The following is a 26,689-nucleotide window of genomic DNA, read 5'->3' as shown; positions in this document are numbered from 1 at the left end:
TCCTTCCACCCAACTGGAAACAGAAAAATGTTTGTGGAACCCACTAGAACAGCGACTAGCTCATATGCATAAGCTTGACTTAGTGGTTTGTGGCTGCCAAGTTTGCTGAATGGTAAATTGCTACATTTCTCTTGCTCCTAGAATTCCTGATTAATGGCACTTAGGAGAAGAGGAACTCTCTCACAGAGCTGCATCTATCACAGTAACCCCTCCACCAGCTCCTAGAGCACAGTTTAAATACAGACATTTACCAGGACTGAAGGGTTTAAAGGCAGGGCATTTTTATTAGAGAATGTAGTTTCACAGGAGCATTGCACACAAGTTTGTTTACTTACAAATATATGCTCTTTTGCAGTTTCAGCTCCTTTCAAGTGCTGAGTGTGTTTCATGCAGTCATACCACCCACTTTGCTTATAATCCAGGAGATCCTGAGGGGGTTAGTGATTTGTCAAAAAGATTATTTTTACTAATACTAAATTTAAACTCAAATAAATTAGTTATTTCCCTTATAATGTTGATGAGGCATTTTGAGAAATGCTGAGTTTGGATATGTGACATGTTCTGTATTCCCTTGGTCAATCTGTCTAAGGAATAAAAATGAACATATTATAGGTTCCAATTATTTGGATAAGCTTTGGCTGCAGACACAGTCACCTTGGGGTTAGTACAGATGCTTCAACTTCCTGTGTTTGGCTCGAGTGAAGTACATGGAATTGACAGCACAGTTTATAGCTTTCAGTGCATCCCACTGGACAAGAACTCTAACAGTGATCTCTGTGATGTTCCTTCTGTTTTGTCAGAAGAAACAGAGGAAAATAAGCCAGCAGAGAAACTACTACAGATTCCACATGGTTACAAACCCAGTAAAGCCATCTGACACAAAGTGACATGTCACAAAGGATTTTGGGAAGAATATGATGGCAATGGGCAGCAAATCCAGCCTAGTAGGGCAGGCCCCATAGCCAATAAACTCACGCTCCGGGATCGATGGTAGGAGCCTTCTCAGAATGTTCTTATGCAACCATGGAAGGACTGCACCCATGATCTGGCAAGGGGAGGGCTACTCTTCTGTCAGTGGAGGGGGAGTGAGATGCAGCTGGAAATTCTCATTCTGGAAGACACTGTTCAGTGCAGGGTCACCCTGAGAGACATTGAGGAGCCCATGTTTTTCACCACCATGAGTTCGAGACAATTCTGTCAGGAGAGCTAACTGCAAGACAAAAAGAAATACACCACTAAATACACAGAGGCCTGAGCAATCTTTAGGGAAGCATTTATTTTAAAGGGTGTGTGAGCGCACGGACAGTATGGGATCCCTCCACCTGTCCCCTTCCTTTCACAAGATATTCAAGTAACAATGATACAATTAAGACAAAGGGGATACATTCGCACCCACTGTATAGTTAGCTGTGAAACTCATTGCAGCAGGATATTACAGAGGCAAACAGATTAGTATGAAACCCTGGTTGAACCCTTAACTATGGAGAAAGTGCTCACAATGCCACAATGAGAACAGCAATGACAGCTATGACAGCAGGACAAAGTTACAAGGGATTTTCACCCTCTGATTCACAGTATGAGGTGATCACTAGCTGGAGGCAGAAAGGAGTCTTTTGTGGGGTAATATTGCTCACTGACACTTATTTTGAAGATTTTTATACCTTTCCTCTGAGGCATGTGACATTGGCCACTGTCCAGAACAGGATCCAGAACAGGACTATTTCTGTATGGCAATCTTATGTTCCTAAGCACTGACCAAGCAAGGAGGTTCTCACCTTCACCCTCTCTGCAATGTACCGCATTTTAGATGGATAGCCCCTCCACCCAAGATGTATGTGAAAGACAGAAAGCAATCTATTGGGGTGAGCTGTGTCTATATTAGTGCAAGGACCATGGAATAATTGCAATTGTCAGAAGGCTTTTATATAGCAAAACACTGTTTTGAAATGAGTTTGGATGTTAATATTTTTTAACTTGGTAATTTGTATATTTGAATTTTGGTAAGTGGGATATGGTCCTTTGAAAACAGGGTGAGGGCACTTAAATGCAGAATGGAGTTGAAGGTGATAGCAGTCTGTGCGAAATTTTGCCTGTGTATTGAGAGTGGAAAATCCTGCCTTTGTAAGCTCCAAAAAGATCAGAATTTGATTTAATAAACCTTATCTTTCCATATTGCAGCAGCATTGAAAGAAGCTGGACAGCACAGCATGAGGAGGAGGTGACCAGCCCTCTGTGGAGAAAGAAGTGGTTCGGGACTATTTAGAAAAGCTGGACGTGCTCAAGTCCATGGGGCTGGATGCGTTGCATCCGAGAGTGCTAAAGGAGTTGGCGGATGTGATTGTAGAGCCATTGGCCATTATCTTTGAAAACTCATGGCGATCAGGGGAAGTCCCGAACGACTGGAAAAAGGCTAATGTAGTGCCCATCTTTAAAAAAATGAAGAAGGAGGATCCTGGGAACTACAGGCCAGTCAGCCTCACCTCAGTCCCTGGAAAAATCATAGAGCAGGTCTTCAAGGAATCAATTCTGAAGCACTTAGAGGAGAGGAAAGTGATCAGGAACAGTCAGCATGGATTCACCAAGGGCAAGTCATGCCTGACTAATGTAATTGCCTTCTATGACGAGATAACTGGTTCTGTGGATGAAGGGAAAGCAGTGGATGTGTTGTTCCTTGACTTTAGCAAAGCTTTTGACAGTGTCTCCCACAGTATTCTTGCCAGCAAGTTAAAGAAGTATGGGCTGGATGAATGCACTGTAAGGTGGATAGAAAGCTGGCTAGATTGTCAGGCTCAACAGGTAGTGATCAATGGCTCCGTGTCTAGTTGGCAGCCGGTATCAAGTGGAGTGCCCCAAGGGTCGGTCCTCAGGCCGGTTTTGTTCAATATCTTCATAAATGATCTGGAGGATGGTGTGGATTGCACCCTCAGCAAGTTTGCAGATGACACTAAACTGGGAGGAGAGGTAGATATGCTGGAGGGTAGGGATAAGATACAGAGGGACCTAGACAAATTAGAGGATTGGGCCAAAAGAAATCTGATGAGGTTCAACAAGGACAAGTGCAGAGTCCTGCACTTAGGACGGAAGGATCCAATGCACCGCTACAGACTAGGGACCGAATGGCTCGGCAGCAGTTCTGCAGAAAAGGACCTAGGGGTGACAGTGGATGAGAAGCTGGATATGAGTCAACAGTGTGCCCTTGTTGCCAAGAAGGCCAATGGCATTTTGGGATGTATAAGTAGGGGCATTGCCAGCAGATCGAAGGATGTGATCGTTCCCCTCTATTTGACACTGGTGAGGCCTCATCTGGAGTACTGTGTCTAGTTTTGGGCCCCACACTACAAGAAGGATGTGGAAAAATTGGAAAGAGTCCAGCGGAGGGCAACAAAAATGATTAGGAGACTGGAACACGAGTTATGAGGAGAGGCTGAGGGAACTGGGGATGTTTAGTCTACGGAAGAGAAGAATGAGGGGGGATTTGATAACTGCTTTCAACTACCGGAAAGGGGGTTCCAAAGAGGATGGCTCTAGACTGTTCTCAGGGTAGCAGATGACAGAACAAGGAGTAATGGTCTCAAGTTGCAGTGGGGGAGATTTAGGTTGGATATTAGGAAAAACTTTTTCACTAGGAGGGTGGGGAAACACTGGAATGTGTTACCTAGGGAGGTGGTGGAATCTCCTTCCTTGGAAGTTTTTAAGGTCAGGCTTGACAAAGCCCTGGCTGGGATGATTTAATTGGGGATTGGTCCTGCTTTGAGCAGGGGGTTGGACTAGATGACCTCCTGAGATCCCTTCCAACCCTGATATTCTATGATTCTAAGCTCTTGGGAAGAGTTGGCACCCAGACTGCCGGCTCCAATGGATGGCACAGAGTCGGGTACAATTTGATTCACCAATTAAAAAGAAGAGATGAAGACACTTTACCCTGGAGGTTCCTCGATAGAGTCGACAGAGTTGGTCAAAAGCCTGGATTTGCTGGGAATCCAACAGGGACTCTGAACTTGTCTAAGAAACAAAGTTACAAGGTTACAAAAAATTAGAGACATAAAAATCAAATAACCAAAATTTAAATCTGTATAGCTAGGTATTTACACTGGCTCACTATCATTAGATCTGAGCACCTATGCTACAGTTTTGTACCTTGTTAAAAAAGGGAACATGCTTGTTTTGCTTTATGTCACTTTTCTATGCAAAAAGAGTAATAAAGACTGAACCACACAACACAAAGCTCTAAATATACTAAGGGGTTATGGTGACATCATAAACCATTGTAATAGGTACTTAGCACTACACTGTGCTTAATTCTTATTTCTAAAGTGCTTTATAGATATTAATTAAATTAATAATCTGGGAAGAGGTGGGGGGGGGGATAGCCTGTCCAGAATTATTGTACCCTTGCTTGGTTAGAATATTAAAATGTTTCTATTTTGTATTCCAAAACAATAAGATTAACAATATGATCTATTGAGAGCTAATGATGCCAGATCAGCATTAATGAGGATTCCCGTTAGCTGCTAGTTTCTGAAATTTACTTTTACAAAACAATATATAAAATATTCATGCTAAAATATTTTCACTATGTTCTCAAACGTGCAAAAAATATTTGTATGCAGGATTTTGTTTATACAGAGTCTTTATAACAATACAACTAATATTTATTTACTGAGTCACCTTAATATGAACTTACCTTGAATCTCTTTGGGTAGGAAAGCAGGAGTCACAGTAGTGGCTCAAGACAAATTACAAAAAGAGAACTAATATTACCTCTTAAAGAATGAAGTTGATGGAAGTTTTGCCATTGATTTCAATGGAGCCAGGATTTCAGCCCTCGTGTATTATCCTGACAATACCAAGCACTGACACTTGACTCTTTGTGGTTGTGCATTTTTAGTGACGGTTATACAAAGGTATATTGGAGAAGTAGTGAGTGCATCTTCCTGAATCAGAGCCTTACGCACTCAACATCACAGTATGTTAACTTATTCTGTATTTATTACCAAAGTTATTTTGTGCTTCGACAGCACCTTCAAATGTTTTGCAAACCTTAAGTTTCAAAACACCGCTGAGAGTAAGCATGGAACACACTGACACTTCATATGCATGTAACCCAGGGCATAGAGGTTGTAACCTTCCCAGAGTCATACAGCAGTTCAGTGGCTGTGCTGAGAAAAGAACCTGGGGGCTCCCAGTCTCCTGTTCTAACCGCAGGACTACAATCGTTCCCAAATGAAAATACTTAAGCAATTCCTTACGTTAAAGCAGCAAGTCAGTAACTACTGTATTAAAGGTTTCAGAGTAGCAGCTGTGTTAGTCTGTAGCCGCAAAAAGAAAAGGAGTACTTGTGGCACCTTAGGGACTAACCAATTTATTTGAGCATAAGCTTTCATGAGCTACAGCTCACTTCATCAGATGCATGCAGTGGAAAATACAGTGGGGAGATTTATATACACAGAGAACATGAAACAACGGGTGTTACTATACACGCTGTAACAAGAGTGATCAGGTAAGGTGAGCTATTACCAGCAGGAGGGAAAAAACCTTTTGTAGTGATAATCAAGATGGGCCATTTCCAGCAGTTGACAAGAACGTCTGAGGAACAGTAGGGGGGGAAATAAACATGGGGAAATAGTTTTACTTTCTGTAATGACCCATCCACTCCCAGTCTCTATTCAAGCCTAAGTTAATTGTATCCAGTTTGCAAACTAATTCCAATTCAGCATTCTCTCAGAGTCTGTTTTTGAAGTTTTTTTGTCGAAGCATTGCCACTTTTAGGTCTGTAATCGAGTGACCAAAGAGATTGAAGTGTTCTCCGACTGGTTTTTGAATGTTGTAATTCTTGAAGTCTGATTTGTGTCCATTTATTCTTTTACGTAGAGACTGTCTGGTTTGGCCAATGTACATGGCAGAGAGGCATTGCTGGCACATATCACATTGGTAGCTGCGCAGGTGAATGAGCCTCTTATAGTGTGGCTGATGTGATATCTACCAATCAGAGGCTCGTTCACCTGCACATATACCAATGTGATATATGCCATCATGTGCCAGCAATACCCCTCTGCCATGTACATTGGCCAAACCGGACAGTCTCTACATAAAAGAATAAATGGACACAAATCAGATGTCAAGAATTATAACATTCAAAAACCAGTCGGAGAACACTTCAATCTCTTTGGTCACTCGATTACAGACCTAAAAGTGGCAATTCTTCGACAAAAATCTTCAAAAACAGACTCCAATGAGAGACTGCTGAATTGGAATTAATTTGCAAACTGGATACAATTAATTTAGGCTTGAATAAAGACAGGGGTGGATGGGTCATTACACAAAGTAAAACTATTTCCCCATGTTTATTTCCCCCCCTACTGTTCCTCACACATTCTTGTCAACTGCTGGAAATGGCCCATCTTGATTATCACTACAAAAGGTTTTTTCCCTCCTGCTGGTAATAGCTTACCTTACCTGATCACTCTTGTTACAGTGTGTATGGTAACACTCATTGTTTCATGTTCTCTGTGTATATAAATCTCCCCACTGTATTTTCCACTGCATGCATCCGATGAAGTGAGCTGTAGCTCATGAAAGCTCATGCTCAAATAAATTTGTTAGTCTTTAAGGTGCCAAAAGTACTCCTTTTCTTTTTACTGTATTAAAGCCAATATTCATGAAAAGCTGAACAGCAACTGGGGCACACAATCTGGTTTTAATGAATAGCGTATTAGTTTTTATTGTATTAGAACAGGTTAGGCTTGGCTCAGGCTAGCAGTTGTTGGATGCCTAGGCTTGCCAAGGGCAGCAATAGAGGGAAGACCCCTGAACTCTCATCACCGTAAAGAGTAGGAACCTCACCTGCCCAGATACACCTAGTTACTCCTGTAACATCCTCTTGGAGGCCAACCCTTCCCTTTCTGCCGAAGAGCATGAAGGCCAGGCGCCTGCTGGAGAAAGTGTGCTGCAGGACAGAGTTGCCACTTTGCCTGAGGACATGTCTCCTCAGCCTCTAACTTGGTTTTGAACTACTACCCAATGAAGGGAGGAGAGAAGGCCCCAGCACCCTCTTGCAAAGTCAGTTAAGCCTGGAAAAGGCCCATAAACTACCTTGGGAAGAAAGGATTCCATTTGGTCAGACGCTGGGGCACTAACTACTGAGGAGCAGCTGGAGGGCAGGTCCCACTCATGCACACAGCACCCAACACTGGAGAGCTATTCCTGATGCTAATAGGGAATGCAGACTGATGCCTCTAGCTGCTGTGGCATTTCAAGGAGATGAAATGCAATGTTGTATTATGTTAGTATAATGCCCTCTACTGTTGACAGTATTCTATTACCCACTGTATAACTTGTGCCAACATGGCAGCATCCTGAACACTACATAATACCTGCCTCCATCATAATCATAAATGTCTACATTTCTTTTACCCTGTGTCCTTCTGTCTCTTTTACAATCTTTTCCTATCTTCTCTTCTTACTGGTTTTCCTGAGCCCTTTGTAAGATTTATTTTCCTTTTCTCTTTCATCTGTTTTCCTGTGTCCCACTATGTTTCGTTATTGTGTGCTTTTATATTTACTTTGCTCCACACCTGCTCTGAGCAAAGCAGTGGACAGGGCAGGATGTCTGTATGCACATAAGAGCTGTCACTATCGCACTCAGACAGTTTATTCATTTCAACTTGCTCTGTGATGAACGGCTGGGGATGAATTGCCGCCTAGAGGCACAATGCAATTGCTGGTTGAAAGAGATGTGAAATCCTGTATGTATAGTATTGCTGTCTGAAGAAGCACATTAAGCTAGTGAAGAGGTTTGAATTTTGAACAAACCTGCCTTCAAGAGGCTGATTCAGTTCCTTGATGAATTCTAACACTGCAGATTAAGACCTATAATAGATCACTCATGCCAAAGTGCCGTTTTATAATTTGGTGACAAACTGAAATTGATGATATAATATTCCTGACTCATTTCCTTTTTCCTTCATGTTTGAAATGTAACTATTTACACGGTAAAATGTTACTGTCAGTACCTGTTGGTCAAGGAACCAATAGATTTAATTTGCTGCACACATTACAGAATATTTTTTGAAGAAGGTAAATTTAGAAATAAAGAGATCCTAAAAAAGTAGGGTTTACGCATCTACTCTAGATAGACCTGTTATGTAGTGGTGTTTCTGGTCAGTAATGGCTAGGCTTGGAAGGATTAGATTTTTAATTAGTAAATGTCAATTTCACCACAATTTCCATCCTTAACTGAAATTTACAAAAAAAAATACTGCTTGAGAACTTAGGAGAGTTTGATTTAAGGATATTTACTTTGTATATTTTGATGGGATGTTGGTAACTTCTGATTAGCAGTTATAAAGCTTTAGCTTTTTGCATTTCAACATCTACTGTCAATAAATAATTATTTCTGACCTCCTCCCATTATCTGACCGCTCCCCCATAATTTCCCAGGACTGTGAAAATTTAAATAAATAAAAGTAGAAAAAATATTTAAAACCCATAATTTTGCACAAGTGTGAAAATTTTATTTGATAAGAACTGAAAAAATGCTTAAAACTAATAATATCCTTCAAAATTATAAAAAAAATGAATTCTGCCAAGCCTACTAATTACCTATGCCACTTGTAGAGGAAAAGAAAGGATAACAAGGAAAGCTGATCATCTACTCTTCTCAGTCATTCAAAGACAAGAAAATGTAACATAACTGCATCGAGTTTGCCATTTCTCCACTTGTCTGTATGTAACTATCAGATTGTTCTCAGGATTGAGGAGTTGAAATATTGCAAGCAACTTTTCCTGTTGTCTTGGAAACAAGCGATGTGGGTCCTTTTCCTTTTTTAACCATATAACTAAAGGAATGTTTTTCCTTGTGATAGGGAGTCTCTCTTAGCAAGTCTGACACCTGTGTTGGTGCACAGAGGTTAAACATCTAGTTTCACACTGAAATGTAGTTTCTGCCTCAAATGCCTCAGGCTGGCTGGGCAGCCAATTACTGCCCGCTTTGCAACTCCATGAGAACTCAACAACATAGACTTTCTTATTCAGAAAGGGTTTTGCAGCCTAGAAACAATCCAGAACAGAGTGCTAGTTGAGTCAGTGGTGGGTTTAAAAGGTCTGGTTGATTTTGCAAAAAGGAGGAAAAACAAATTCTCTGTGCCACATTTTCAATTCCAGGCTCCCCATTTCCTACTCTGATCATGGTGCCCAGGTCACCATCAAGGCGAGGATATTTTCTGTAGTATGTTTTTTCTCTAGTAGTCATAGCACCGCTATGCTAAACCTGCAATTATCCTTGATTCCACAGCTGCACAACCCATCACCAGCTAGAGCCAGAGTAGAGCAGCAACATACAGTAGTTATAAGTATGGGTACTTGGATCTTGTGGCATGATTATTAACCTACAGAAGTACTTCTTCCAGGAGCCGTACCTTCCACAAAGATTGTCACCATATCAACTAACCAGTGTTTCAAAGGGTATCATGCTATTCCCAAAGTGCCACTTGCAGAGGCAGTCAGTCCGTCCATTCAGGAACAGCAGAGTGTATGATAATTGGAAGCAGGTGGTGAGGCAAGGACTGATTAAGTCCTTGGTCTACAACCCCACCACACCCAAGCCTGGAATCCTTACACTTTCAGGTCTGTATCCTGCCTCTGCTGGGGTGGGAGGCAGGAGGCTGTAATGGAGCTGGTTGAGAATCCCTGATTCTGGAGCTGAGGCTACAATAGCCTTGATATAGATTACAGCAGTTGGCTGATGATGGCCCCCAAGGGACCATGCCCCAGCTAAGAGTTGCTGGAGTGCAGTGCACTTCTATGCCCGGGGCTGCAAAATGTGGGCAGCATGGAGCCAGAGATGAAGCGCTCTCTGCCCACCTGTTGTGAGGAAATACCCAGCTGGAGAGATCTGGCCTCTTTCCATCCCCTTCAAACTATTAGAGAGGCTTGGTGACTCCAACTACAAATACATTGTTACAGCCTCTTCAACCTAGAAACTGCAGACAAGAGAGACCTACTGGGCAAAATACAGATAAGGAGCACAAGGAGTCAGCATGATTGGCATTGGTTTCTGCACATCAGTGGCTTAACCATTGACAAGTTTTCTGTGGGCTCTGCAGTAAAGGACTTGAGTTCTGAGGAGAGATTTGAAGAAGGATAACAAGCTAGCTTAGTGGATGTTTACGTGGAGCTTCTCCCAAGCGTGAGGGGCAGCATGGGAGAAAGCACACAGGTACTTGTTTGAAAATTAACAAGCGGGCAGTGGAGGCTGACTTCATTGGCCAGTTGGAGGTAAGTGTCAATATCTTGATAGTAAATAAGAAATGGTAGTTAGGGTGGGGTTGAACAGGAAGGACCTTGAAAGTGAATACAAGCAGTATTTGATGCAGTAGAGAGAAGGGGGAGCGCCAGTGGAGGGATGCAAAAACGGTGACATGATCACAGTGACAACTTAGGAAAATTATCTTTACAGCAACATTCTGCATGGATCTGAGCAGTTTGCAGTGTTGCTGTAGCCGTGTTGGTCCCAGGATATTAGAGAGACAAGGTGGGTGAGGTAATATCTTTTATGGGTACAACTTCTGCTCAACCAAACTTTCGAGCTACATAGACCTCTTCTTCAGGATATGTGCAGGACAAGATGGCATTTGTCAAGGGCATAAAGAAGGATGTTGCAGTAATATAGATGTGAGATGATGAGAGTTGGATGAGCATTTTAGCAGTGTGGATGGATAGAAAAGGCCGTATCTTAGACACGTTATGCAGAAATTAGAAAAGATTATACAGACTGGATGTGAGGATGTAGAGAGCGGTGTGAGTCAAAGATAACACCCAAGTTACAGGCTTGAGTGACAGGAAGGATGGTGGTGTTGTCCGCAGTCATAGAAAAAGGAGGTAGCACTGAGGACTTGGGGAAAGAGATTAGGAGCTCTGTTTTAGCCAGTGACCTTGCACTGATGGCAAGACATTCACCAGATGTCAGAGACATGAGAAGCTGAGATTTTAGTTTAGTTTGGAGAGAAGGAAACAGGTGTGGAGTAGAGAGATAGATCTGTGAATAATCAGCAAAGAGATGGTAGCTGAATGTATGTTTGTGGATGAGATTAACCAGAGATAAGGTGCATAGGAAAAAGAGAGGGGACCCAGGCCAGAGCCCTCTGCAAACCCCACAGAAAGCTGATCAGTGGATAAGAAGGAGCCTCTGAGGGACATGCTGAAGGGGTAATTAGAGAGGTAGGAGGATAACTAGGTGAAGGCAGAGGGTGAAGCCAAGGAAGGACAAGACTTCAAGAAAAGCATGATTAATGGTATCAGAGGCAGCTGACAGGTCGATGAGGATGGAGTACTGAGTCTGCGCTTTGGCTAAGAAGAGGTCAAGACATTGACAAGAGCAATTTCAGTGGAGTGCAAGAGGCAGAAGTTGAAGTAAAGAGAGTCTAGGATGGAATTGCAAGAGAGGAACTCCAGACAGTGATTGTGAACAGCATGTTCAATGAGCCTAGAGATGAAAGAGAAAAGGGAGGGAGGCGATAGTTGGAGAGGCAAATAGGGGCAAGGGTGGGGGTTGGTGGTTTGGTTTTTTTTGAGATGGGAGTCTAAAGCAGGGATTCTCATGACAAATTTTTTGGTGACCTCAGAGTGCAGCCACCAACCCCTGCTGGTGGCTGCTGTTAGGAATTTTAGTTAAAATTGTAATTAAGTTTAGGAAAGACAAAGAAATAAATATGCACATATACATGTCAAAATCATTCCAATTTATTTATGCTGGGATTTTTTGCAGACAACAATAAAAATACCTTGTTATCCCTAGCCTGATTCTTGCTTGCATGCATATTTATACCTGCCTCTGGAAATTTCTGCTATATGCATCCGACGAAGTGGGTATTCACCCACAAAAGCTTATGCTCCAATAAGTCTGTTAGTCTATAAGGTGCCACAGGACTCTTTGCCGCTTTTAATAAAAATAATGTACACTTGTCTCTATTCTTTACTGGACCTAAACGGAACAGAAACATAAATAAGGTGCTTGTCTTGTCTTTTTTATTGTTGTTTATGGTTGCTTTTTTTAAGACTTGCTAGCTAGTACATCTGCTGGTGTGAAAAGTGGTATTAACAAACATAAAAATACCACTTTTCACAGCAGCAGACTTATTCAGCCCTGACAAGCCCAGGGACAAATTAAGCCCTGGATGGAGAGGTGGGTAGGGAGGCAGTGGGGGTCAGAGGCCATGGGGAGAATGGATATGGGAGCAGGGGAGGCAGTGAGGGCTGGGGGAGGGAGGGATGGAAGGAACGTAAAGGAAGGTGTGGAACTCACTGGCAACCTGCTCCTCCAGCACGTTTCTCTCCAGAAGGGGGTAGGACGCAACTCCTGCTGGCAACCTTGGGGAGAGGCCACTGCTTTACCCCCTTCCCCCATCACTGTTCAGGAGGCTGTGGCTGCAAGAAAAGCCCTGGTGGCCGCATTTGAGAAATGCTGGTCTAAAGCATGCTTGTATTGTGAGGGGCAGAGCCAGAAGAATGAGAGGTTAAGGAGAGGATTAAAGGAAGGGATGAGAATGTTGGTGATAGAAATTAAGTCAATGAACTCTCCTCCAGAAGCTGGGCATGCTGCTTCCATAGTGCTCCCAGGAGATGAGGAACAAACTGAAAGCCCAAAGCTGCACAGGGTAGGCTACTGGTTTGCCCATGATCACTAGGATGGCATGGAAAGCATCTTTTCAGTAAGAGATGCTAATGTGCCCATGAAACCTCCAGAACTTAATGTTTAGAAGTGCCCCATTTGTGTGTGATTGTCATGGGATAGACACATCCTCCAGCTGCAACAACAGAAGACCGGGTGTGGAGGCTTAGTGAGACACATTCACATACTGGGTCTGACTGTAGCCAATGCGACTTGGGCTGCCACTTGGGTTTTTAATCTGGGGCTTTCAGTGATAAAAGCATGAGCCACCACCACTTGATCAAAAGGCTAAGGATTCTAGCTGGAAATTCAGAAGACGCACTAAGCTGGAGACTCAAAGTTCTGTGGATCAGCCACTAGCGGGGAATGTGTAACATGCACTGAATTATAGGTGTCACAACACAACAAAAAGATGTTAGGATGTCACAATACACATGCATGCCTCAAGCACACCACAACATGACAAGCCCTATGGTCACAGTGAGATACGGAGTGACGAGACCTTTATCCTCAGCCTAATGAAGACCTATGAGGTAACCCTCTTGATCTCATGGGACCCCCAGAAGCAAGCCTATTTTAAATATATTACTGCTGACAACTTGTATCCCATGACAAACTGTGACTCTGCTCTTTTTTCCCAGCAAGGTAAAGTGAGTAGAAGAGTGTTGGTGTTTGTAAGTGAACAGAGAAGTAGTAAACTTATCTGGGTTTGTACAAGTTAGGGTCTTTCCTTGGTATTTGCAAAGACAGAAAAAACTTGTGTGTAGAACTGCTCCACTTCCTGGAACTAAAAACTCAGAGCTCCGCTTGATTGTGTCCTTCATTCTTTTCTTTTGTCCTTTTAGAAGTCTTAGAGGACACCAAGGCAGAGGCAGAGAAAGTGACCACATTTTTAGCCACACTACTTTTCACATAGAAACCTGCCATTTAGACAACAGAAACAAAGATTTGTTATTTCTGCTCTGTAATCTCAAACCTACCTATTGTTACTGCAGATACTGTCGGAAATTGTGAAGGCCATAAGAAAAAATGACTACATCTTAAACATCTAAAATGCTTCAATTATCAGAAAGCCAGAAAACGCTGTTGTCTTTGGCAGTTAGCCAAATGCTCTCTCAGATACGGTCAGGATATACCAGTTTACATCTTTTGCTGTGTCAAAAGATAAGACTGTCTGGGCTCTGCAGGATTAATGAGATAGTAGTGGTAAAGCACTGAACATTAAAACAAAATATCCATAGCAAATAGGGGTAAGGACTGTAGGAATGTAGAAAAATCTGTGTTTTGCAGTTTAAGTTTAAGATAAAGGGTTAAAGATAAAGGATAGTGCTCCAATTATCAGAGATTGTTAATAATAAGGAAGTGTGTGTGCTGAACTCATAGTGACCTCAAAACCAGCCAAAAACCATTTTTTAGCTAAGTTAGCAACAGGTGATGACATCATTTGTTTGTTAAGGCTATAAAAGGGTGAACTCTTAAAAGGTTAGGAGCACTAGTGGCACCTTAGAGACTAACCAATTTAAGGTGCCACAAGTACTCCTTTTCTTTTTGTGAATACAGACTAACACGGCTGCTACTTTGAAACCTGTCCTAAAAGGTTCATTGCTAATACCTCCTGCCTGACCAAACTGGAGCTGACCAACATAGGTCGAAGCACCCCTGATTTTAGCCCTTTTTAAAATACCTTAATCAAATATTTATGAATGTTTTCTTACTGTTTGGGTTCAGTAATTACTTATCAGTAGGCTTTTGCACATGTTTAGAACAATGGTATAGATACCATTGATCTACTGGATTTAAAAAAAGAATTTATGGTGAAATTAATGTGTGGTGCTACCCTGTATTAATAAGGCAATAAATAACAAAATAAAATATTGTTGTTAATAATAATAATAAATTTCAACAAAGACAATTAGATAACATTTTTAAATGCATCAGGAATGAAAGGAATCATAGCAGAGGCATAAATAAAATTATTACCTGATGATGGCAAAATTGTCAATGAAGTAGAAAAGGCATTAATTCAATACATATTTCTGTTCTGCATCTGGAACCAAGCTGGCTCATTTAACAATGTTATGTATTGATGCTGAAATACTTTATCTTCCAACAGCGGCTAAGGAGCCTGTTAAACAGCATCTTGCAAAGTTAGACATTTGAAAAGGAACAGTTACTCACGTTTTTGTAACTGTTGTTCTTTGAGAGGTGTTGCTCATCTCTATTCCAGTTAGGTGTGTGCGTGCGCGTCGCATGCACGGATGTTGGAAACTTTTCCCTAGCAGCTACCCATTGGGCTGGCTGTGGAACCCCTTGGAGTGGCACCGATATGGTGCTCTATATGTGACCCTGCCGGCCCGACCCCCCTTCAGTTCCTTCTTGCCAGCTATTCCAACAGAGGGGACAGTGGGGGGCGGGAGGGGGGAATAGAATAGATATAAGCAACACATCTCGAAGAACAACAGTTACAGAAAGGTAAGTAACCGTTTCTTCTTCATTGAATGCTTGCTCGTATCAATTCCAGTTAGGTGACTCCCAAGCCTTACCTCGGAGGTGAGGTTGGAGTCAAGGAATTGCAGACTGGAGAACTGCCCTGCCGAAGGCCGTATTGTCACGTGATTGGTGGACGATGGCGTAGCACGACATGAAGGTGTGCACCGAAGCCCATGTGGCAGCCCTGCAGATTTCCTTGAGGGGTACGTGTGCCAGGAAGGCTGCTGACGAGGCCAGAGCCCTCGGGGAGTGAGCTGTGACAACAGGTGGAGAGACCTTCGCTAAGTCATAACAAGTACGAATACAACCGTGATCCAGGAGGAAATACGCTGGGAAGAGACTGGCAAACCTTTCATCTGCTCTGCTAGAGTGACAAACAATTGGGTTCTTTTGCGGAACGGCTTCGTTTGGTCTATGTAGAAGATGAGTGCCCTTCTAACGTCCAGCAAATGTAGCTGCTGCTCATGGAGGTTGGCGTGCGGCTTTGGATAGAAAACCGGCAGGAAAATATCCTGGCTGACATGGAAACGGGACACAACTTTTGGTAGGAAGGCCGGGTGAGGCCTAAGCTGCACCTTGTCCATATGAAAGATGGTATACGGGGGCTCACATATGAGGGCTCGTAGTTCAGAAATGCGTCGTGCTGAAGTGATGGCCACTACGAAGGTAACCTTCCAGGAGAGGCAGAGGAGCAAGCATGAAGCTAGTGGCTCAAAGGGAGGACCCATGAGACGAGATAGGACTAAACTGAGGTCCCAGGCAGGGACAGTGCGCTTCATTGGGGGATGGATCTTTTCTAGTCCTTTTAGGAAATGTCCCATGATATGGTGTGCAAACACTGAGCGCCCGGAAACGCCCGGTTGAAATGCCGAAATAGCCACGAGGTGAACTTTATGAGAACCGAATGCCAGGCGCTGATCTTTCAGGTGCACCAAATAGTCCAGGATGCACGGGATTGAAGTCTGGAGTGGGAATACCTGCCATTGGGCACACCAGATAGAAAACCTTTTCCACTTAGCTTTGTAAGTGGTTCTGGTAGAAGGCTTGCGGCTTTCCAGGAGCACCTGCCTCACCGGGTCCGAAGAGGCGAGCTCTGCTTGGTTCAACCACGGATCCTCCAGGCCATGAGGTGAAGTGACTGAAGGTCTGGGTGGAAGAGGCGACCATAATTCTGCAAGATGAGGTCGGAAGTGAGAGGTAGATGAATTGGTGACCAGATCAATAGGTTCATGAGGGTGGGGTACCAGCACTCGCAAGGCCAAGCTAGGGCCACCAGGATGACGTCTGCCTTGTCCCTGCACACCTTGAGAAGCACCTTGTGGATGAGAGGAAATGGCGGAAAGGCATATAGTAGTTGACCGGACCATGGGATCCGCAATCGAGCCCAGGCTGTGAGCCCAGAAAGAGCAAAAGGCTGGGCACTTCCTGTTGGCCAACGTGGCGAACAGGTCGATTCGGGGAAACCCCTAGCTGCGGAAGATGGAGTGGATGACGTCCGGCCGAATAGACCATTCGTGTGCGAGGAACTGCTGGCTCAAGCTGTCCACTAGTACGTTCTGAACACCTGGCAGGTATGAGGCTTGGAGAAGGATGGAGTGGGCTAAACAAAATTCCCATAGGAGGAGAGCTTCCTGGCAGAAAGGAGACGACCAGGCTCCGCCTTGCTTATGTAAAACATGGCCATGGTATTGTCCGTCAGTACTGCTACACAGTGGCCCTGCAAACGGGACAGGAATGCCTGGCAAACGAGGCGGATTGCCCTGAGCAATTTGATGTTGATATGCAGAGCCAGTTCCTCTACTTGCCATAGGCCCTGAGTCGTCATGCTCCCGAGATGCTCTCCCCAGCCGAGCGCCGACGCATCCATTACAAAAGTCAGAGTGGGCTGGGGGGATGGAACGGTACCCCAGCGCTTTCCATCCGGGGGTCCAGCCACTATTGTAGGGAATCGAGGGTATGTCCCAGAACGGCCAGCACCATGTCCAAACTGTCGCTGCCTCAGTGATACATGGACGCAAGCCACGCCTGCAGGGGCCTGAGCTGCAATCCCAGAGATTGTAAAGTGGCCTTGGAATCTTTTAACATATGCAAAGATTCATCTGTGTTTTCAGCAAACAACTTAGTGCAGTCAAAATGGAGGTCTTCTATTGTATTCTGGATCCCCTTTGGGAATCCTGAGAGTTAAAGCCAAGAGGCCCTCCTGCTGCTATAATACCTACTGCTGTAAAAATCAAATAAGCAGCATCAGCATCAGCATTGGGAGAAGAAGCCTGCAGAGATGTCTTGGCGAGCAGTTGGCCTTTTGCAATAATTGCTTGGAACTGCTCTCTGTGTTCTGTCAGTAGATGTTCAATAAAGGAGTTCAGCTTGGTGTAATTTGTGTGGTTGTACTTCGGCATTAAGACCTGGTAGTTGGTGATTCTATACTGTAAAGAAGCTGAAGAATAAGATTTTCTATCAAGGAGGTCGAGATGCTTATGATTTTTATCATAGGGTGTAGATTTAGCATGGATCTGCCTTTGCCTTCCACATTCATTAACCAACTTGCCCACCAAGGAGCTAGGAGATGGGTGAGAAAATAAAAATTCTGACTCCTTTAAGGCATATAGTGGCAGGAGCTGAGGCAGGAGTATGCCAGATGACATTTGCAGGATCCAGGAGTTCCTTGTTGACTGGCAGGGCAATATGTGCAGAGGAGGCTGTATGGAGGATGTCGGGCAGCTTATCATGCGGTTCTTCAATTTCCTCGAGAGAAATCTGTAAAGAATCCATGACCTTTCTTGAGGAGATCCTGAAACTGTATAAAATTGTTAGCCAGGGATGGTGGAAGTTGCATGACAGCTTCATCCGGGGATGAAAAAGATGTTCACAGTTGGAGAGACCACCTTGTCAGCCCTCAAACATCGAACATCCTGTTCCTCAAACATCTCTTCCTGAGGCTCCGGTCTTCTGGAAAGGGAGGCTGGGGAGGGTTGACTATCTCTATGAAGGGGAGAGCTTGAAGTCCTAGAGAATCGATGGCAATATGCTATCCAGGGGTCCCAGTACAGCCAGGGGGGTGGCGCATATATCATGGGTGGCACCCCAGCAGGATGGAACCTGTGGACATCTGTCACTAGTGAGCTCAGGCTCCTCAGGGATTTCCAGAAACAAACGTTCAAGGGGCGAAGTGGAGAGCCTTGCACTGATAATTAGGAGGCTGAGGCAAAATCTTCATCAGAATCCTCCTCCTCTAAGTCACTCGGTAATGCTGGGCCAGCAGAAGGAGCTTGAGGTACCGCCATCGGTATCAAACAGGTGTCCGGAGATCTGGAGGCCCTTGGTACTGAGGAGAGATCTGAGCCAAGCAATGGTGAATCAGTGGGTCTCAGACATTGCATGGTCTTGGGGAAACCTGAATTCTTGTGGTTCAGAGAGCGTTTTTGGTACCATGTCCAGGGCTTGAGCTGAAGTAACAGTAGCCGAAGGAGTCAACGCTACACTAGTTTCGAATGATCTGGGGGAACTGGGACAGAGCCTGAGTGGTCTTTTTTGGTACTGCAGTAGAGCTCTTGCCGCCATGGTCTCCTGTTGGTACCAGTGGTCTTTTGGAGGCTGATATTTTAGGGTCTCTTTGATTAGACGAGCTCTCAATACCTGAGGAACCAGCAGCTTTGTGGGCATCATGTCTAAGACTGATGGGAACCAGGGAAGCTGATGCCTTTGACTTCTTTGAGGTAGATTCCCTACCTGGAGAACTTGGAGCATGGTCTTTGGAATACTTATTAGAGGAATCTTGGGTCTTCCTCTTAGATGCCCTCGAGGAATGTGGCTCAGAGATAGTCTCTGAGTAAATCAGCTGCCTCTTCTGGCATACAGGGGGAGGGCCTGGCCTGGCAGTGAGCTATCCAGCATAAGGAGTCAAGTTTTATCTCGCTGTTTTTTCTGGCTCTAGATTTTAACGTCAGAAAGAAGTTGCACTTTGGGGATTTATGAGATTCCCCAAGGCAATGGATGCAGCGTGAGTGTCTATTGCTCACTGGGATTGCCTCCTGGCACAACAGGGAATACTTGAATCTGGGAGAACAGGGCAAACCCACAGAGAGGGCAAAACCTCTGCGGGGGTTGGGGGGGGCTAGCTTTTATATATATATTGAAAAAAAACAAAAAACCTAATGCAACTAACTACTATAATACACTAACTACAAAAAGAACAGCTGAGGCAAAACTCAACTCGGACAACGAGCTAAAGCTATTTCAAGCCAGGGTGGCTGAGAAGGAACTGAGGACCATTAGCCCATGCAGTGCTGTATAGCAATGGCATGGGGCATGAGACTGAGGAACACGCATGTGTGGGCCGAACAGACACTGCTATGAGAAATCTCCGATCGAAGACGCAGCTGGCGCAAGCGTATCTAGGGTGCAGCAACCATAGGGACACTACTTAAAGAAGAACCTATATTTTTAAAGTTTACCTGAAGCTGCTGCTAGGTTTCCAGTATGCTGCAACCCAGCACATGCAGGGACAGCAGACCTCCTCCCCCCGTGCCCCTTTGGCAATGCAGGCTCTGTGTTCTAGGTAACCTGTGCTGCAAACACCTCCCTTCTCCCATTCCCTGGACACTCTTCAAGCCACCCCTCCCACGCCCCATTGAAGTTTACCAATGTTTTAAAGGTGGGTGAAAGGGGCTTTTCTGTTGCTTTGACTGATGGCCAGCTGAGTTAATTTGTTACATAATTTACTGCTGCTGAGTGGTCATCGTTATGATTCTAAGTTTGTTTAGGGCACCTAGAGCATTTGTATTGGCAATTTTATTGTTTAGATGTAAATGCAGTTTTAATATATTTTGTAAATAAAAATATTAAAATTGTACATGGTTAAAATACTGAAGTGCCACAACTTAAACGTTTGTTATGCATTTAAATTATAAACATTATAAACTTGAGTGAAGAGGCTGGGGACATGAAGAGCAGTCAGGGGGTGAGAACAAGAGGGGCTCTCGGGGCTCTGATAAGCCAGAGCTAGCTCTTGTAGGAGGAGAGAAGAGCTAAAGGGCACTTCCTCGAAGACCACGGGCTCAAGAAAGCAGGGAAATGTGAAGCACTTTCCTACCTGCTGCTTCTGCAGTGCCAAACAGCTCTTCACACCCTCCACCTGACTCACTGAGCTTTTTCCCTTTTCCCAGCTCAGCCCTGTCCCATCTCTCAGCCAACTGCTCTCTTGGGATTTGTTTCTTTTTCCACTAACAGACCCATTGCATAACGATGAAGATATTAAATAGCAGTTTCTCCACACACACCCCACAAAAGAGTAGCCTTTGCTTGAGTGCCTACAGACCAGTATAGATGGGTGACACTGAGCTTTTTGTTAAACTAATCATTTTCTGAGAAATTGGTAGTCAAAAATTCATGAGATATTGATATAAAATGTAACCTCAGTAACTTGAGTTATAGCAATTAATTTAAGCACATTTTTAATCTTCTAATTTTGAAAATAACAGAAAATAGTAATATAGCCTCTCTTAACCACTCAAAATTTCAAATTAATACCTTGGCTTCAATCAAAAATTAGAGAGCTATAACATATGGCTTGCAATAGAAGCCGAGACAGCCTTAATTATGGATTCTCTACTGCTATTCCACAATACATACTACATAGAAGCTGCACACTTTTCATTTGATAAAATTTGTAAAGATGATGTTTGGGCCACAAAATTAATCTACTCTCAAGGCTAGGGAAGATTTTCTGTTCCCATTTAAAGGGCTAATACAGTATGACCGCTGAAGCTGCACTGTGCTGTATGTATTCCTCAGAGATTCCCTCTTAAAAGTTTGCCTTCTAGCAAGAAGCCTCACCCCGCCCTCCCCACAAAAGCTGACGGAAGAGGACTAATGCTGTTAGCTATCCCTTGATCAGAATTGATTTGGCAGACGGTGAAGTAATCTGCTAGAAAAGAATTTGAGCAAAACACCATCACAATGTACTCAGTCACTGATTTACTTTGCTTTCAGAAGAGAATATGCACTAATGGTTTGTGTATGTGGTAGGATGTTTTATTTTCAAAGAAAATGCACAAAATATCTAGATGTATTTAGGGAAAAGTCCATATCTCCACCTTCTCTGTAACATTCAAAAGCAGAACTCTGCTCCCTGAGATACATAATTCAGAGGAGACATCTTGGCAAGCCATCCATTATTTATTTTTACTTGCACTTTGTGGTATCAACCCCAGGAGAAAGTAGGAGTTTGCATGTTCACAATTTATTTCTGGCTGCATTAGGTTGAAAAAGACTTGCACCAGATGTAGATTTTCTTATTGGCTCGATGCAAACTGACAGTGGTGATGTATTATAGCCAATCATCAGTAATTTCTTACTATTATGAGTTTGGTGCCATTACCATCATCTAGACTTTCTTAAAATTTCCCACCACAGAGAAATGGTCAGGCTCAGTTTGGAGTAGGGTGCAGGAGGTGGACAGCAGATCCTGTCTCCTGGGAAGGTGGATCAAAGACTCTCCAATATCTATCAGACCTATAGCAGGTCTGCTAGTGAGTCTATACAAAACACAGTTAACATTAATCTAAAAAACTGCCCCCAAAGGCCTGTTCCAGGCCCCCACATAGCAGATGAAACGGTAAATGCATCCACCAGGATGTCACTCTGTGGGAGCTCAGCCTCCTTTCTTATAGGGTTCATCTCTGTAAACGAAGCTAGGCTACAAAAATGAGATGAAATTCACTAATAATCTAGAGACAGCAAGGACAGTTCAACATGTTAGCACTCAGGGACGAACCCTCCCATGAATCTTACCTGTGCCAGAGATGCACCATTCCCTTTTTTGAGCTCTGAGAAATTCTCACTTAGTTTTCCCCCTTTGTTACTTGAGTTGCATTTATAGCAAGTCCATCTCATCTGTCCCTTGGTTTCAATGCCACACTCTTTACTCAGCAGACAGAGTGAGTGGTACAAATGGCCACAACTGTAAAAACAAGAGAAGAAACTTCACTATAAACTTCTAAAATGTGGTAATACTAATATACTAAATAATACTAAAACTAAAAAGTCTTATTAAGGCTAAGTACAATAATGTCATGCTACTGAAAGGGGAGATTTTCCTGTTGATTTTCAATTAAGAAAAACAGCTGCTTACCTACAACAATAGTTCCCAGTATATAAATGCCTCCACATTTTCACACCCTTGGATCAAGGGTTGTACAAACCCAGAGTCACTAAAAGCAAAGAGAGCCACAAAAGAATCACATCTTCTGACAGAGATCACATCCATAATGCTTTGCACATACAGACCAGGCCCCTTCATTTCATGATGGCCTGTTCAGAAGCAAGAATTTCAAAGATGGGAGATAGTGAGTGTGAAATTGTGGTGGCAATATATTATGAGAACAGTTACAGGTAAATAGCCTTCAGATGCTGAACAATTACCTCCTCGTGTCTGTTGAAGTTCAGCTACCCTCAGACCCTGATCCTGAGCCATTGTTGACCTCAGGGAGGAACCAAGCAGGGGCTGATAATGTCACTCAAATAGCTCAGTTCCTTTCTGTGAGAGAGGTCTTGGGGCAGAAACGTGCAACAGCCCAATGCTATCCTCTAAGGTCGTTACCCATTTTGTTTCATCTGCAGCTGGGAGCAGGAGTGAGGCATTATAGTTCACAGTGTTCTCAGCAGGAAGACATCCAGGTCTACATCTGCATCTCTTCCAACCCTGCTGGTGCAGTAGAACAACTCCCCAGTGAAGACTGGGATGTAGAAGAGGGCTAGCTGGCTGAGACTCAATCCAGGGAAGAATTGGATAGATTTACTTACCTCGTAATTCTTTTCTTTGACAATTACTCTACAATAGTCCTTAAAGTGGGTTTTCCTCCCCTCATGCACTTGGGACACATTCCACAGGAACAGACATCCCAGACTGAAGCAAGTGTCCACTAACATAAGTATCCTGTCTGACAGCAGAAAGAACCAGCTGCTTCAGAGGAAGCTGGAAGAACCCCTTAGTGGACAGAACTGCTCACAGAGGCAGTGTGGCTTGGTGGCCAGGCACTGGACTGAAACTCAGGAGACCTAGGTTCAATTCCCAGCTTTGCCACTGGCCTGCGGGGGACCTTGGGTAAGTCACTTCATCTGTGCCTCAGTTTACCCATCTGTACAATGGGGATAATGATACTGACCTCCTTTGTGAAGCACTTTGAGATCTACTGATGAAAAGCACAATACATAAGAGCTAGGTATTATTCTATGGCCTCACTAATGATAAACTGTGACTGTGGGGTCCAGAGAGGTTAGCCCTGTTCTACACTTAAAATTTAGATCACTCCAGGGTGTGACAAATTCAGATTCCTGATCACTGCAATTAAGCTGACCTAACAACCAGTTCCAGATGTGGTTAGATCAACAAAAAAATTCTTTGTTGATCTAGCTACTACTGCTTGCAGAGCTGGATTATCTACATCAATGGAAAACCCCCCCGTCAGTGTAAGACGTGTCTGCACTATGGCATGGTTACAGCGCCTGTGGTGTAGACCTTAGACCACAGCAGGCTAGTATGGGGCAGACTGCAGCCCAGTTTGCTGTGAACTAAATGTTTGCGTAGTCAAGCCCTTAGTCCCCAGTCACAGTAACCTGGCTCTTCCCTATGGTCCCTCCTGGGGTAAGTGCTCCCCAGTTCTGCTAAGCCTCTCTCCATAGCCCACTGTGGAGACCCTTTTCTGGCACCTCCACCTCTCTCTCAGTCTGCTGGCCCACACAGGAAACTTCTTAAATGACCCTTTAGACAGGTTTCACTTATTTTGGGATTTTGCATGCATCAAGAGGAATTGGTGACAAGTGCAATGTAAAATCTAAATAAAATAAAGATGTGAACTCCAGTTATGGGAAATGACTAGGTTTTTTTCCTTTATCAATTCCTTTCATAGAAAGGTCTACGCTTATCAATCAGGGATGTGCCGCAAAAAATGCCAAAACGCACGTTGCTAGCCAAATAATAATAAAGCACCCTATGATCTCCTTACATACTTAAAGCAAAAAGATACAGTGATGGCAACAGCTCCACTACAGCAAGAAGGAAGACGTAGCATGGGTGCCTTTGTAGCAAGCCTCAACACTCAAACAAATAGTAATACTCAGGGTATCTGTACAGTTACCTGAATCTTTTGAACTTCTAAAACAAAGGTTTGGTTTGAAAGTTGGATAAAGGCTTATGGCAGTTCCTATTTCACCAAGGTAGTGTTTCCATCCCTATGTATAAAACATGAACATGCACATATGTCTAGCTTTACCTGAAGACAATGATTTCATCAGCCATCTCTTGCCTTCTCTTGTATTGCTGCAGACAGATACAGCAGTAATCCTGCTTTGGGTTAAGCCCTCTAGTGATGGAGGCTCTCAAGTTACACAAGGACCAGTGCAGATCGTGGTTCAAGAGGTTAGTAGTTGTCTCTAGAAGGGTCTGTGCAGGAAGACAATTTTGTCATTTTGTCACTACTCTGCAGAAATTCTATATGTAGTAATTTATCATAGCAAGAAATTTATGAAATTACTAAAAGTAAAACGGTAGCCTCTCCTTATACATTCTATACCTGCTACCCAGAAAATACAGTACCCCTTTATCTCCCCACATATGTTAACAGAGACCATAACTTTTTGCTTTTATCTATTCAAGTCATTCATTTACAATCTGTCTTTCAGTGGTTTTGTTCAAGTCCCAATGGAACTGACACATTCTGTGATTTTGCATACTCCAGGTTTCCTTTCTTGTTCTCCATCTTTATGCAGTACATTTTTTCAGAGGGAATTCCTAACATCCACCATTTTATGATAATTATAGGGAATATAAGGGTGAAGTGGGAGCAGTAAACTGAAATACGCTATACACTTTAAGAGTAAAAAGTGCAGAGAATTCCAGTCTGCCATAAAACTGACAATTCTGTCTTTTTGATTTGTACACTTTTAAAATGGAATTAAAAATCAGAGGCATTTCACTGTTAGGAATTTGTTTCCTAGGCTGTTGCACACTTTGCTCTCCTGTTTGTGTTCATAGAATATACACAGAAGCCCACTAAAAAAGAAATGAAACTGTTAAAGGCCTAAACACCTATAAACATTCTGTTTAGTTTTTTAGATCCACAGCATTGTAAGGAGGAAATCAATAGTATTTTTCTCTAATACAAGTTCAAAGCACCCATCACTGGCATAGGAGCTTTATCATGTTCATTATCCCTAGGGGAGTTTTATTATTACACTGTAATCCCGCATGATTGAATCTGACCATTTATATAATTGATATTACCACTCTTATACAATTGCAACAAATCTGGTACAAGTAGGTCATGTAAGGTGTCAATGGAAAAGTTAAGTTTTGCTAAATATGAATATCCTGGTTGAATCCATGTATCATCTTTGTACCTAAAGTTATGAATATTGGCCATGGACTTGTATCTTATACATGGGTTGTATTCCTGAGTAATACCCATCAGATAAGACTTACATCAAGGCTAGACAGTTGTGTATTGATGGCCCATTAAGGACACTTAACTCTAACAATGGGCCATGGAGGAAACTCCTCCCACCCAGTAAGCTTTCCTGTGGACACCACAAGAATATGCACAGCAAGAATATGGGCAAGGACTGCCCCTGAGAGTCATCAAGCCATATAAGGACATGTGATATGCTCATGTGACCCTGGATTCCCTCTTGGGCCAGTAACACTGCACAAACAGAGGCTGTGAGCTTTGTTTGAGACAGTAAATTTCCAGGCACATAGCAAAGGATATAAAAAAGGCCCCTGAGATACCTCCATTTTGTCTCTTTCCTGCCCTGATTCTCTGGGCGGTGGATTTACAATTAAAAGGAGCATTTTGAACTATGGACAGAAGACCTTCCCATCTTTTGGAAGTTACCAGAGACACTTTACAAGACAGCAGTCTATTCCATCACTGCTACAAACCTGATATAAGGACCTTGCAATTATTTGTATGTATATGATCTATTAACCACTATTAACTCTCTTATTCTTTTCATTATTAAACATTTAGTTTTTAGTTATTAAAGGATTGGCATCAGCGTGATTATTAGGTAAGATCTGAGTTACATATTTACGTGGCTAAGTGGCTGATCTCTTGGGATTAGAAAGACCCTATAATTGATTTAATTGGTTTTCAGTAACCACTCATCATAGAGTCCAGAGTCTGGGTGGTGAGACAAGGGCTGGATTGCCTACGGAGACTGCATTTTTGGCTTCTTGTTAACCAGTATGATGAGACAGAAGTTTTCTTTGGTTACTGTCTTGGTATAACCTAATGATAGAATAACCACCAGTTTGGATGAGTCTGCCCTATTTCTCAGCAGTGTGTCCTAAATTTGGCATCCTCAGCTGTGACACACTGTGAGGCATGGTGACATACACCGAACACTTTGAAAATGGAACAAGACCTATGCAACCCTTGGAGTGCTGTGACCATTCTCCCTTGAGGCCAGTCATGTTTGCACATGCTGTTATGGCTCTCAAGGACTGGATAGCTAAATACTGGATAGATAAAT

At 43.2% G+C, this 26,689-nt stretch overlaps 1 protein-coding gene across 3 annotated transcripts in view; it reads right to left on the bottom strand.

Moving 5' to 3' along the window:
* Nucleotides 1-257: 257 nt before the first annotated feature.
* VPS8 (VPS8 subunit of CORVET complex) overlaps nucleotides 258-26,689 on the bottom strand; it is a 223,278-nt gene continuing 196,846 nt past the window's right edge. For all 3 annotated transcript variants that reach the window (XM_084638357.1, XM_084638358.1, XM_084638360.1), the window contains 4 exons: nucleotides 24,430-24,599; nucleotides 21,950-22,118; nucleotides 3,922-4,002; nucleotides 258-1,210 (listed from right to left, as the gene is read on the bottom strand). In XM_084638357.1, coding sequence (XP_084494483.1) covers nucleotides 1,061-1,210; nucleotides 3,922-4,002; nucleotides 21,950-22,118; nucleotides 24,430-24,599 — 570 coding nt within the window. In that variant the 3' untranslated portion in view covers nucleotides 258-1,060. The remainder of the gene's footprint in view (nucleotides 1,211-3,921; nucleotides 4,003-21,949; nucleotides 22,119-24,429; nucleotides 24,600-26,689) is intronic.

This window comes from Lepidochelys olivacea (genome assembly GCF_965140295.1).
Source record: "Lepidochelys olivacea isolate rLepOli2 genome assembly, chromosome: 9".
In the NCBI taxonomy this organism is placed as follows: domain Eukaryota; kingdom Metazoa; phylum Chordata; order Testudines; family Cheloniidae; genus Lepidochelys; species Lepidochelys olivacea.
The sequence above is the reverse complement of the archived record's forward strand: the minus strand, read 5'-3'. Positions and strand labels throughout refer to the sequence as shown.